The sequence below is a fragment of the Myotis yumanensis genome, unplaced genomic scaffold (assembly GCF_028538775.1).
Source record: "Myotis yumanensis isolate MYYU_CA2020_CCGP unplaced genomic scaffold, mMyoYum1.0.hap1 SCAF_2, whole genome shotgun sequence".
Lineage (NCBI taxonomy): Eukaryota > Metazoa > Chordata > Mammalia > Chiroptera > Vespertilionidae > Myotis > Myotis yumanensis.
This window is the reverse complement of record NW_027223753.1, coordinates 101,033,412-101,047,443: the sequence shown is the minus strand read 5'-3', so window position 1 is coordinate 101,047,443 and position 14,032 is coordinate 101,033,412. Positions and strand designations below refer to the sequence as shown.

At 52.4% G+C, this 14,032-nt stretch overlaps 1 protein-coding gene across 9 annotated transcripts in view; it reads left to right on the top strand.

Moving 5' to 3' along the window:
* The window catches only part of IQSEC1 (IQ motif and Sec7 domain ArfGEF 1), a 189,316-nt gene that overhangs the window by 151,856 nt on the left and 23,428 nt on the right, over positions 1 to 14,032 (top strand). For all 9 annotated transcript variants that reach the window (XM_070405880.1, XM_070405876.1, XM_070405873.1 and 6 more), the window contains exons 3-5: positions 2,616 to 3,865; positions 9,626 to 9,787; positions 12,550 to 12,672. In XM_070405880.1, coding sequence (XP_070261981.1) covers positions 2,622 to 3,865; positions 9,626 to 9,787; positions 12,550 to 12,672 — 1,529 coding nt within the window. In that variant the 5' untranslated portion in view covers positions 2,616 to 2,621. The remainder of the gene's footprint in view (positions 1 to 2,615; positions 3,866 to 9,625; positions 9,788 to 12,549; positions 12,673 to 14,032) is intronic.

Genomic DNA, 14,032 nt, shown 5'->3' with positions numbered 1-14,032 from the left:
ATGTTCTCTATCTCTTTCTCTCTTCCTGCCTCTCTGACACACCTGCTGGTCGAATATGGTTACGTTTCACATTATCCCACAGCTCCCTTAAGGTGTCCTCCTGTTTTTTAATTGTTTTTTCTTTTTGGTTCTCTGATTTTTTTCAACTCTTGTCTTCTAATTCACTAATTCGATCTTCAGCTTCACCTAATCTGCTGCGTATTCTTTCCAATGCGTTCTTTATTTGTGTTATGTCATCCTTTATCTCAGACTGTTCTTTTGTCATAGTTATTATATCTTTTTACATGCTGTTGAGCATCTTTACCATCATTACTCTGAACTCCATTTCAAATAAATTTCTTATCTCTGCTTCATTTATCTCTTCTTCTGGAGAATTCTCTTGGTCTTTTTTTGTGGGGTTGTTTCTTTGTCCCCTCATTTGGCTGTCTGTTTGGGTTTGTGACTATGTATTAGGTAGACCCTCTACACCTCTCAATCTCTAATGCAGGACAGTGTCAAACACTGTTTCTGACTTATTAGATCAGGCAAAGACTCAAAGCCTCCAGAGATCACCTCTTCCTAGACTGTTAGGATTCCAACTTGAATTGCCCTCAGGCAATCATCCTCAGTTGTGATAACAGTTTTTTTTCTATAGGGTGGGACAGTTACTTCTACCTGGATGCTAATTGTTATATTCATCTCTTAGGTGGCCTTAGGGCAAATTGTTTTCAAGTAGGGTGGGTCAACTGTCTTCTCTCCAGGCAAGGCAAATGTCTGTGTGGGAAAGATGTCTTCCACTGGGTGAGGGAATGACTCAGCACAGGAAACTTGGGGTGTCTGCCTTCTTAGCTCTATCTCCTGAGTCCCCAATCCTGGCTTCTGCTCACACAGCCCAGACTACTCTGCCTTCCCTCCACCAGAGCACAAGGTGGGTGACTCCACAGGGAATTTTGTGCATTGTCGCTTTAGAGGGTGCCTGAATTTTTAGCTGTCACTCCCTAGCAGACAGCAACCCTGCTTTTCACACCCAGATATTATGTGGGTACCCTTCTCCGTTCTGGTGCTTTCTGCTAGGGAGCCCAGCTAGGGGATTAAATCCCAGAGGTCTCAGTGGCAACCCCCCACAGCTGATATATCTCTCCGGAACTTCAGTTGCTGTCTGTGGGCACCTGGCCAGCCCTTTCACGCCTCCACCCCTCTTAGCAGTCTCTATGCGGTCTCCACTTTTGGTCCTCGGATATCAGGTTCTCTCCTGGGAGTCTTCCGTTGATTGTTCAGGAAGTTTTTCTGTATTTTAGTTTTAATTCCAGTTTGTTCCTGGGAGCATGTCCATGCAGCATCCACTTACTCTGCTGCCATTTTTAATCCTAGTCAACTCTTTGCTTCTTGAGAGTAGTGATCTGTCTCTGTGTTACCAGTTTTGGTGTAGTGCTCACATCGAGTAGGCAGGTGGAACCTGGGTGAGCAGGGTGCACTGCTCACTGTCCTAGGTCACAGTGGACTGGCATGAGTTTCAGGACTTCAGCAAGTCCCAGTCTCTCTCACCTGCCTGCAGCACTGCCCCATCTCCTAACTCAAGGAGAAGGGCTGTCAGGGCCTGTGGTTCCAAAGAGTGAGAGCTTCTCTCCTCTGGGCCTCAGTTTCCTTGTCTGTATAGTGAGGGGACTTGGGAACCTCTTAATTTGTCAACACCTTCCAGGAATATACTTCAGGATCTTTTAGCCCCAAATGTCCCTGAGCTTGGCATGTGTTAGACACTTGCCTCAGTTTCATTGAGTGATCAACACATTTCTGAGCAGGGCCAGGGTTAGAACCCAGGCATCTGGCCTAGAAACCTCCTAAGCTTGACGATTCTCTCAGGCCTCCCTAAAATTTAGTGACTCCTCCAGGCCAGCAAGAGTGCACTGGCAGTGCCACAGAAAGGAAGCAAGGCTGGAAACCTAAGCCTATGCTCAGTGTCCAGAACCTCACCAAGATCTTTGGCAGGTCATTTGTTAGTTTGTTAATCCTCACCTGAGGATATTTTTTTCCACTGATTTTTAGAAGAGTAGAAGGGAGGGAGAGGGAGAGAGAAACATCAGTGTGAGAAAGACACATCGATCGGTTGCGCCCCACATGTACCCCAACTGGGGTGGGGATCAAACCTGCCCTTGACCAGGAATTAACCCCACAACCCTTCAGTGTGCAGGCCGATGCTCTAACCATTGAGAAACACTGGCCAGGGCTGGCAGGTCTTTTAATTTGCCCATGCCTCTGGTTCCTTCTCTCTGGAGGTGCTGCCTTCCTCTCTTCCAACATTTCCAAAGTTGTGTTAAACTGCATACCAAAAGATGTGCAAGGGCCAAGGCTTCTGTGGCTAAAGAAGTGTGGGAAATCACCACTTTTTAAAGGTTCTGAGAAGTCCACAGGGAACATACTTGCTTTAACTTTAACATGGTGTTTCTCCATCTTATTTAACCTTAGAACCCAGATTTTGCATATCAGCATGCACCAGTGGTTCTTTTAAGCAGCTTTGGGATGTGCTAAAGCCTTCCCAGATGGGGCCGCTATGGCCTGGGGAGGGAATGACTGCTGGTAGGAAATGTGCTACTCCAGCACTTGGGAATGTCTCCACTCTCCTCTGCTTCTCCCTCCAGGTGGAGATGCTAGAACGGAAGTATGGGGGACGCCTTGTGACCCGCCATGCAGCCCGCACCATCCAGACAGCCTTCCGCCAGTACCAGATGAACAAGAATTTTGAGCGCCTGCGCAGCTCCATGTCGGAGAACCGTATGTCCCGCCGGATTGTGCTGTCCAACATGAGGATGCAGTTCTCCTTTGAAGGGCCTGAGAAGATGCACAGCTCCTACTTTGAAGGGAAGCAGGTCTCAGTGACCGATGACGGCTCTCAGCTAGGGGCCCTGGTGCCATCTGAGGGCAGTGACTTTGGTGAGCCACCATCCCTCAAGTCTTCAGCCCCATCCAGTGATTTCGCAGATGCCATCACTGAGCTGGAGGATGCCTTCTCCCGGCAAGTGAAATCCCTGGCCGAATCCATCGACGATGCCCTCAACTGCCGCAGCCTTCATGCTGAGGAAACGCCAGTCCCTGACACAGGGCGAGCCCGGGACACTGAGCCCCAGGCAGCCCTGCACACTGTGGACCACCACAAACTGGATGAGATGACAGCCTCGTACAGTGACGTCACCCTGTATATTGATGAGGAGGAATTGTCACCACCTCTGCCCCTCTCCCAGGTGGGGCACCGGTCATCCAGTGCTGAGTTAGACCTGCAACTGCGGGCTGGGGGTGCCGCCCAGGACTACTGGGCCCTGGCTCACAAGGATGACAAGGGGGACACAGACACAAGCTGCCAGAGCACACCGTCGCTTGAGCAGCAGGAGCAGCGGCTGCGGGTGGAGCACCTCCCACTGCTCACCATCGAGCCTCCCAGCGACAGCTCAGTGGACCTCAGCGACCGCTCGGAACGTGGCTCACTCAAGAGGAAGAGTGCCTATGAGCGCAGTCTCAGTGGGCAGCAGGGCAGCCCCAAGCCCGGCCCCCACTGTGGCCCCCCTAAGGGCCTGCCCCGGGAGGAGCCAGAGTTGCGAGCCCGGCCTTCCAGGCCCCTCGATAGCCACCTGGCCATCAATGGCTCAGCCAACAGGCAGAGCAAGTCTGAGTCAGACTACTCAGATGGGGACAACGACAGCATCAACAGCACTTCCAATTCCAATGACACCATCAACTGCAGCTCTGAGTCGTCATCCCGCGACAGCCTGCGGGAGCAGACGCTCAGCAAGCAGACCTACCACAAGGAGACCCGCAACAGCTGGGATTCACCTGCCTTCAGCAACGATGTCATCCGTAAGAGGCACTATCGCATTGGTCTCAACCTCTTCAACAAGTGAGTGCCTGCCGGCCCTGCAGGGAAGAGGAGGGTGGGGCATTAACACCCAAGGGACCTTGGCAAGGCCTTCCTCTCATGCCCACGTGTCTCCTTGAGCACCAATGGGTGGCTCTGTAACAGTGCCTGGGAGAGCCAGTGCTGTTGGGCGGGGAGATGGGAGCTTGGTGAACAGGTTTGTGGGGAGAGCAGACACTAACAGGCTGAGCAGGGAAGAACAAGGGGCTTCTCTAAAGAGTTTGGAGCCCTATCAACACCTAGAACAGTGACCAGTGCACAGCAGATGCTCAGGAAACTTGTGCAAAGGTTGATGCAATGTGTAATGCCATGCCTAGCTGTGAGCAGCAGGCTCCAGGGTTTGGATATTTTTCTCTGGGTGATCTGAGCAAGAGCGTGATGCAGTCTGTGTGCAGCCTGGACTTGGAGGCACGTGTCAGGGAAGGGAGGACACAGATAAACTTGTGCTGGCAGAAGTCCCAGCCAGCATGAAGCCCTTTGGGAGGAGTGTGAGCGGGGTCTATTGAGGGGCTGCCACCCGCCATGAGTTCTGGAAAGGTGGTATAGGGGAAGTCGTGAGAGCAGAACAAAGGACAGAGACTGGCATTTAAAGCAGGCTATTATTCTTTTTTGTTTGTTTTTAGTTCTTACATTTATTTTTAATAAATCTTTACTGTTTAAAGTATTACATCTGTCCCCCTTTTTTCCCCATTGATCCCCTTCAGCCTGCCCCTGCTCCCCACCCCAGGCCTTCAGCACCCTATTGTCTGTGTTCATGGGTTATGCATATATGTATACAAGGTTTTTGGTTGATTACCTCCTACTCATCCACCCTCCCCTGCCTTCCCGCTGAGATTCCCCACTTTGCTTCATGCTTCCACACCTCTGGATCCACTCGGTTCATCAGTTTATTTTGTTACTTAGATTCCACATATGAATGCAATCATGCGATACTTGTCTTTCTCTGGCTGACTTATTTCACTTAGCATGATACTCTCCAGGTCTCTCTCTGCTGTTTCAAGGGGTAAGAGATTCTCCTTTTTTACTGCTGCATAGTATTCCATGGTATAAATGTACCACAGCTTTTTTACCCACCCACTCATCTACTGATGGGCACTTGGGCTGTTTCCAGATCTTAGCTATTGTAAATGGTGCTGCTGTGAACATAGGGGTGCATACATTCTTTCTGATTGGTGCTCTGGGTTTCTTAGGATATATTCCTAGAAGTGGGATCACTGGGTCAAATGGCATTTCCATATTTTTTTTTTCTTAGGAAACTCCATGCTGTTTTCCATAATGGCTGCACCAGTCTGCATTCCCACTAGCAGTGTACTAGGGTTCCTTTTTCTCTATATCCTTGCCAGCACTTGTCATTTGTGGATTTGTTGATGGTAGCCAAATTCAAAGCACTGCCATAAGTAGCAACCTGAAGGGGAAGGAGCTAGACACTCCCTTGGAGGAGATGTTGGAAAGCTCTGGTTATTGAACCTCAGATTTCACATCATTTCCTTTCACGGGACCTCCGGGATTTGGGGTTACCAGACACGCGCTTGGTTCTGACCCCTCCAGGGTTGAGGACATGGCCAGCTTGCCAGGTGGTTACTAACACACATTTACCACACTTTCCTGCTTCCTCATCTCCTAGAGTGGGGGAGTCTTGTGGGCACTTTTGAGCCATCCCTGGTGCAAGTGGAAGTGCTCTCTGGGGGATTCAGAGAGGTGTGTCCCAGAGTGCAGGAACAGGGAATGTTGCGTTCCTGTGGGGTTGGCCAGTGGTCTGGCGGTCATTGGTCATCACTCAGCTCAGAACTAAGAGTCTTGGACACCTGACATCTGCCATGGGTGCTGTTTCCTACCTGTGGTCTACTGCACATAAGGACCAGCCCTGGCCCTGTGCGAGTTGTGGCTAAACAGCAGGGAAGGTCATGTCAGAGCCTATCCTGAGCTCTGTCCAAAAAGTCTGCCCCACCTGCTCCAGGATACAGCCAGCTCCTGGATCAACTTAGACCCAGGCCTGTGCCCTCCTGGGGGAGGCTGAGATGACCTGGGGGTTTTCTGGTCCCTGGCAGATACCGTGTTCTTTCTTATGTGGGAACTCCCAACTGAGTGGACAGGTAGAGGCCAGAAAAAAAAGTCTCCCTCAACCACCCAGTAGATTGTTTCTCACTCTATTAGTCTTTTTTTTTTTTTTTACTTGAATTTATTGGCGTGGCATTGTTACTGGAAAGGGGGCCTGGCCCTTGGCAGGTCTACCTAGTAGGGCCAGCCATTAGCGTGTGGTTTCTTGACTTTGTGCAGGAAAAATTTCACAACAGAGTCCAGGCGAAGGTTAAAGGGTGTTTATTAAAGCTGGGGACATGTAACAGGAAGGGGCTAGGGAAATGAGCCTAGGCCAGTCTGCTTTGGCACACTACGAAATCAGAGAAAAGGGGGCTTTGGGAAGAGGGTCAGAGGGTGTGCCAGGATGAACTGCCACTGCCTATTGCTACCCTGGTTGCAAGCCTCATGAGGTCCCTTAGAGTTTAGGAGATGCATGACTGTGAGGGAAGAAGGTGGGGAGAGGTGAGGGCATGCTCCTGGGAGGGAGAGCGCTGGTTGATTTGGAGAAGTCGGTCTAGGCTGTTGGCAGACAGTTGGTGTGAGGGACACTGGAAGCAGGAGGGGCCTTACTACCCTGCCCAGTGTGGCCCAGGGCCAGCAAGGTCCCAACAGGTAGACTCAACACCAGCAGATAGGCAGCACATTGGCTGTATGCTGCCAGAGAGGTCACTCCAAGACCTGTCAGAGGCTCCCTTTGCCAGCCACGTTCATCCTGACCTTGAAACCCCTCAGCTTGGCTTGGCCTCCCCACCCCACCTAGTTCCTTACCTGTCCCTTCTGCCACCAGCCTTTCCTCTCTATTGTTTGGTGAGCTCCTGTCATGGTCAAGGTGAAGTCAGTCCCGAGTCCTCTCCTGCGTTGTCACTGTGAGACCTTCCAGGTGGAGCCAGTCCCTCCCACATGTGGTTCAGGCTAAAAGCTGGGGCCATTGGGTTCACATATGGATCCACTAGCAAATATTGTCATTTCTACCCTCAAATTATGTCCTAAATCATCTGTGTCCCCCCACCTTGTGCACTACTGCCTGGAGGCCTACGGGAGTCTCCTAGCTTGGGCCTGGCCTTGCTCCCTACAGAGCAGCCAGCGAGAGTTTCTTAAATATGGACATCAGGTCCTGTCACTGCCACACTCATCCCACTCTGAAGACAACCAGATTACTCATGTGGTCTACACAGCACTGTGTGGTCTACCCTCACCCCTACACTGCCCTCCTTTCCCTGTGCCTCAGAGCCCTTACTCTCAGCTACCCTGTACCAGCCTCTTGGTCCTCAGTCCTGCAGAACCCATTCCCACCCTAGGGCCTTTACATTTGCTATTGCCTCACCTTGGTCACTGAGTGTCACCTGCTCAGAGAAGGCCTCTAGTTCACTTGCAGGAGCCCCTCCCCACATCCTCTGGCCATCACTCAGTTCCTTTGCTCTTCAGACTGTGGGCGGCAGCCTGCCATTGTGCTGGGCAGTCGTGGCTGGGCAGTCGTGGCTGGCCCTGCTCCCTGTTGTTGTCCCAAGTGGTGTCTGGCACAGAGGGGAGACATGGTGCTTGACCTGGGAAGGAACTGTGTTTCCAGGACCCCTTGCACAGCTGCTCCTTCCTGCAGTGTGTCCTCTCCCATTGCACTTGGAGCTTCTCTAGGGTAGAAGATGCCGTCTCCCAGAAATCCATGATGCTACATGACATTTCACATAAACACAGGAGGGGCTGGGTGAGGGCAGAGAAGGGAGAGTAGGCCCCAACCCCGGGAGCAGCAGCAGGCTGGGCTTAGACCTGAACACTGTATTGGGGCCATCAAGGGGCCGGGCAGGCCAGGTGTGGGTGGGTGATTCAGGGAGGCCTAGGGCAGCCCTCCAGTCATTGCCATGCAGGAACACAGACCCAGGGCGACCCCTCATTTTGAAGTTGAGGGAGGGAGGGAGGCATGGGCTGGGGTCCTGTGGAGGCCAGTGTGGAGTGGATTGGTGAGGAAGCTCCTGCCCTGACCATACCGTCATCTTGCCAAGTGGCTGGAGAGACCTGGAGTATGGGGGTTTCTTCGTCAGAGACCACAGAGTCATGGGGAAGAATGAGTTATGTGGGGGGGCCCTGGCAGGGGTGAGGGAACAGGGCCACTCTGTCACCACTTTAGTGCCAGGAACCATCTGGCTGGCAGCTGCTCCCCACCGAGCTCCTGAGGGTGAGGTCAGGGTGTGTGGTCATCCAGGATAAAAATAGCAGGGTCACCTTACAGCAGGAGGTTCACTTTTGCTTGTGTGTGGAAATCCAGTATCTGCAAGACACTCCTGTCAGCCAGGAGCTGTGCATTGGGGAGGCAGGTTGATACTGGCCATCTCCATGCCCCCAGGTAACAGAATACTGACCACTGGGACATGGGTATGGCCAGCCCCCAGTTAGTGGGTGGTTCGACTTATCCCATGCTGGTATGGGTGCCAGGTGTACCCTAAGTCCTCCTCAACTCCTCAGGTTTTGGTGTCAGAGGAGGGCACCTGCCCTCCAAGAATCACATTTGTGGCCCTCTCTCCTCACCCTGTCTCCTGGGACCACCAGTACCTCCTTGTGAGTTCAGCCAGGCTCATGTCATACTACGCAACCAATAGGAGGATGGAGGCCCAAAGGGAGGAGGGACCTGCCTGGGCTCACTGCCAAGCCCCTGGGGGGCTTCTCTGCCCCACAGCTCCCTGTGCAGGTGGACACACCTAGTCCCTCTGTGAAGTCCTCATCCACTGCCCAGGCAGGGCTTGTGCCATGCCTCCATTTCCTCTCATAAGTTGAGGCTAATCCTAAGAACCTCTCACAGTGCTTACTGTGGCATCATTCTAGGAACTGACTGTTAGCAAGTTCTTATAACAAGGCAAGGTAACAAGGTTGTTGGGCCCCTAAACAGCACAGGTAACAAGTGTGCTGACCCCAAGGAGGTGTGTAAGAATTAAGTAAGTTAGTGGGTATAGAGTGCTTAGACCAGTGATGGCGAACCTTTTGAGCTCGGCGTGTCAGCATTTTGAAAAACCCTAACTTAACTCTGGTGCCGTGTCACATATAGAAATTTTTTTGATATTTGCAACCATAGTAAAACAAAGACTTATATTTTTGATATTTATTTTATATATTTAAATGCCATTTAACAAAGAAAAATCAACCAAAAAAATGAGTTCGCGTGTCACCTCTGACACGCGTGTCATAGGTTCGCCATCACTGGCTTAGACAGTGATGCACAGAGTAAGTGCTCAACAGGTGTTAGAGATTGTTTTTTCTATGTAGGTGGATGGAGGACAGTAGAAGGCAGACTAGCATGTGCTGGGCAAGGTGTTCAACTCTGCCTGGAGGTGCAGCATGGGGCACCAGCTTCTACTCAGTGGGGAGCATAAAGTGGGTGGGCAGGGGCCAGTTATGGGGCCAGGGTTTGGGGTAGTGCAGGGCAGCTGAGGAGGGTCCCTGCTCTAGCACCCATGGCTATGCTCCTGTGGCTGACCCAGTCTTGTCCATTCTTGGCGCAGGGTCTGGTAAGTTCTAGGTTCCCCCATGTTGCAGGTTGGGAATGGGACAGGGTGCCTGAGTCAGGGTCTCAGCTGGGGTGCCTTGGAGTGCCCACAGAGGTAAGAGCAAGCCTGGAGGGGCCGGAGCTGCCACGGCTGAGCCTGTCTTTTATCTCCCCCCCCCCCCCTTCCCCAGGAAGCCTGAGAAGGGCATCCAGTACCTCATTGAGCGTGGCTTTGTGCCAGACACACCAGTGGGAGTAGCCCACTTCCTGTTGCAACGCAAGGGCCTGAGCCGGCAGATGATTGGCGAGTTCCTGGGCAACAGGCAGAAGCAATTCAACCGCGATGTGCTGGAGTGAGTTATGGGACTGGGGGTTGGGCCGGCATGGACGTGTTCCTGTGAGACTCCATGACCCTCAGGCCTGCCCTGCTGCTGGGACATATACCGAATCCTCCCCTTACCTCTTTCTAGCTCCTAGACACCCATACCATCTCACACATACCTTGCCAGGCATACATGTGGGCATCTACCCTTAGGCGCCCCCCTTCACACACCTTTAGCACCTCCACTCCTCTTCAGGCAGACTGAGCCACTGAGCACTCAGTGAGGAAGGGGTGTGCAAGGTCAGGGCCTTGACAGATGCCCTTTGATGGAGGAGGGGAGCTGGCCAAGAGAGACTCCAGCACCTCCAAGATGGGCAGCACCACACCCAGATCACTGCCTCTGCTTCTCTCTCTTGCCTCTCCTGGATGGGAGATCAGGGGGTAAAAGTCCAACCCCCATCTCATCACTCCACATTTCACCAGCCCAGAGAGCTGGCAGCCATAGCACTCAGCTGCTTGGAACCCTGCAGAAAAATGGGTTTCCAGTTCCCTGGGAGCTGCTGGCAGTTTTGAGAAGTCTGCCCAGCATGTACCCTACACTCTCCACTCCTCTTTGAGACTCCTGAGTAGAAAGGCACCTGCATTTGGCCCTTGTGTTTACTATGTTCTCATCTCACCCATGGGGGTGGATGTCAGGGATTGATGACCCCCTTTCACAGATGAGAAGCCAAAGTCAGTGGAATGGGATGGCTCAGTACATGTGTTTGCTCACCCTTTGCCGAGACCTGAGGGATTTTCCCCAGGCCTGTTGTTGAAGCGTTTTCTGACCCAAGCAGTTATGAGCTGATATGCTGACCTTGGGCAGATAGTCCAGAAACAGAAATAAAAGCAGAGTAAAGAGCTAACCATCAGTAACAGTGGCTTCCATCTGTCCAGCCCCTGCCTCATCTGGGAAAAGGACAAGCAAGGGGTGGCCCCCTGAAGTCAGGCCCTCTCTGCAATGAGGAAGGGCCTGGCCACATGTATACCTGCTGCCTTTGATGCTCCCCTGGGGGAGGTAGGTGGGTGCTGTGGCCTCTTTGTACCACAGGTGAGGAAACCCAGGATCAAAGGGAGAGGGCCTGGCCTGGGTGCACCCTCCCTCCCCCCAAACACACACGGCCTCATATATACACATACATACTCATGCAGTCACATGCAAATGCACACACACAGGAGTATGGCTGGTATGTGTCTAGTACCCAGCAGAACGAAGCCTGCATCCTTTCTTGGCCAGGTGTGCCCATCTGGGCTGCTTTCTTCCTGCTCAGCTCAGCGTTTCTGTTCTGGCCTCATTCCGGAAAGCCTGCTGGGTTGTTAGTATGGTTAATCTCCTCCCCACCCCATCCCCCTTCCTTTTAAATTGGTATGAGGAAATGGTTCAGGGGAACACAGATTAGCTCCTTAGTGAATTGGGCCTAAAATCCTTGCAGTGCAGCCCCCCTCCCTTATAGCTATTTCTGCACTCCCCTCTGTGCCCTGGCTTCTGGTCTGAAGGAAATCCGTGCATTGTTCTCCTTGGATCAGAAAATAGCAGTGACCTCAGAAAGTAGTGAGGTTCCTCCCACCTCTACCCTCCACACCAGCATCCTACTCAGGAGCTGGTCAGCAGATTGTCCCAGGTGGCCCCTCCACCTCCTAACTTTCCCCACAAAAAGCCCTTAGTGCTCAGAGAAGATTGGGGGCACAACAGCTTATCATAAGCCCATCACCCTCAGTGGAGGTAGGCTTAGGTGTGGAATTAGGTCCCCTATGACTGACGCCTCCATAGCCCCAAGGGTGGCTATGGCTTTGTTATAAACATAAACCAGACACCAGTTTATGCTGCTTGGGTCCTTAGTTCGGACCGCACATTCTCTGTGTCCTGATCAGAGAACCGAGCGGGCTGTAATGTGGAAGCTTGGCTGTGATAAGAACCAGAGGCCTCCCCAAGCTCTGCCCTTCACCCTTCTGATTGGCACATGAGGATGGTTTCAGAAACACCCAGCCACCTCTTCCCATACCCTTGGCGTGAAGCACAGGCTCTGTGTGAGACTACTGTGTGGAGAGTTAGTGCCCAGCCTCCACTTCCTTCTTGTGAGGATGGGCGTGTGCTCCTGGCTCCCTCAGAACACCAGAAGACTCCTGCATTACGTCTGCATTACATCTGTGTAACATTTGTTTCTGCACAAAGGGTCCTTATTTTTTTTAAAAAATATATTTTATTGATTTTTTACAAAGAGGAAGGGAGAGGGATAGAGAGTTAGAAACATCGATGAAAGAGAAACATCGATCAGCTGCCTCCTGCACACCCCCTACTGGGGATGTGCCTGCAGCCAAGGTACATGCCCTTGACTGGGAATCGAACCCGGGACCCTTGAGTCCGCAGGCTGATGCTCTATCCACTGAGCCAAACCGGTCAGGGCAAAGGGTCCTTATTAAGAATAGTTGTATGCTCTGGCTCCCTGTATGTCTAGAAAATTGCACACATAGATATAAACATTAACATTTCCTACAGTTTCAGGGCTTTATGGATTCCCCAGAAGCACAGGGATCTTTGGCCATAATCTGAATAGTTTGCTGATTGGAGGAAGCTAAGCAGATGCCCTCCCAGACAAGTGGCAGCCTTGCCTCTACAGCCCTCCAGGAAGCTCCCTGGCTCCCTTTCATCAACCCCTCTGCTCCACTCTCTGCAAGCATGTGCTCACCTCACCTGGTGGGAAGGCAGCTGAGGCTGTAGGCAGCGGACACTGACATGGCCTTGTCTTGTTTCAGCTGCGTGGTGGATGAGATGGACTTCTCTGCCATGGAGCTGGACGAAGCCCTCAGAAAGTTCCAGGCGCATATCCGGGTCCAGGGGGAGGCGCAGAAGGTGGAGCGGCTCATCGAGGCCTTCAGGTTGGGGCTGCAGCGGGGCAGGGGGAGGGCATCAGGGAGAGGGAGGTTCCTAGCAAAGGGTTGAATCCCTTTAGCCCCATTCACAGGATCGGGTGGCCCTGAACTCACCTGGGAGGTGAGCCAGAAGCCCCTCCTGGGTGCCAGGAACTTTGCTAGTTAGTGCTAGAGCCAGGGTTTTTTAAGTCTTTGTCTTCCTCCAAGTCCTCATGCGCCTCATCCATTCATGAGTCCATCTGTGTTTTCCTTCATCTGCCCTTTTACAGGGCAGCTGCTCTCTCACAGTGACTCAGAGCATGAGCTGCAGAGCCAGATGACCAGGTTCTAATACCCACTCCACCACTTACCAGCTGTGTGACCTTTTGCTTATTAACCTCTCTGTGCCTTGAGTCTTTGCCTATAGGGTGGGGATAACGAGTACCTACCCTAGATAGGGTGGAAGGCTTAACCCACTTAGGATGTGTGGGCACACAGCCCAGAGAGCCTGCATTCAAGGTCACCACACAGTCTTCCATCCTGGGACTGTGTGTACATTGTGTAGGGGTCTCTGTGTTCCTTGTTGGGTGTGACAGACACAAGTCAACTGCTGCTCCAGCACTCTGGGCTCAGCACCAGTGGTGGGCCAAGGAGGAATGAAGACACAGGAGGAGGGCAGTCCCAGGGTCTAGAAGAGGGATGTTCAGCTACTTCCTTCCAGGAGGGTTTCTTGGAAGGGGTGTCACAAGGAAGACAGAATTGAAGCCCACGTTGCCTGAGCACTGATGGCTATTGCTTCAGTAGCAATGCCCCACCTGGCTCCTCTTCTCTGTTTCTGCTCCTCTCGCCATGCCTCCATGAGGTTACCAGTGAGAGGCCTCTTAGAGGTGAGGGCGAGGGTGCATTTGAGGCAGTGAGTACAGTGCGCAGATGACTCAGTGAGGCTGTTAGTTCAGGTGTCTAAGAAGCTGCCCAGAAGCTACAGCTGAAACAAGATGGAAGTGCATCTCCCTCTTAGCTGGTGCAGGGAGCAGGCTCTTTTCATCTCACCCCGGTTCCAGGCAGGGCAAGGTAGTGGAGGGCACACCCCTGCCGTTTAAGACACAGTCTTGAAAGTGCCCATATCCCTTTGGCCAGAACTTAGTCACGTGGTTGTACCAGCTCCTAGGGAGCCTGGGGAACGTTGTCTTCCCCTGAGAGCCATTGCCAGCTACAGTACAGGTGAGAGGGGTGAGTGGGTAGTCAGGGCAGCTCTGCCAGGCAGGTATTGTCCTTGCTTACCAGCTACGGTGCAGGTGAGAGGGTGAGTGTGTAGTCAAGGCAGCTCTGCCAGGCAGGTGTTGTCCCTATTTACCAGGTGCAGGAGCTGAGCCTCAGCTGTTCAGTG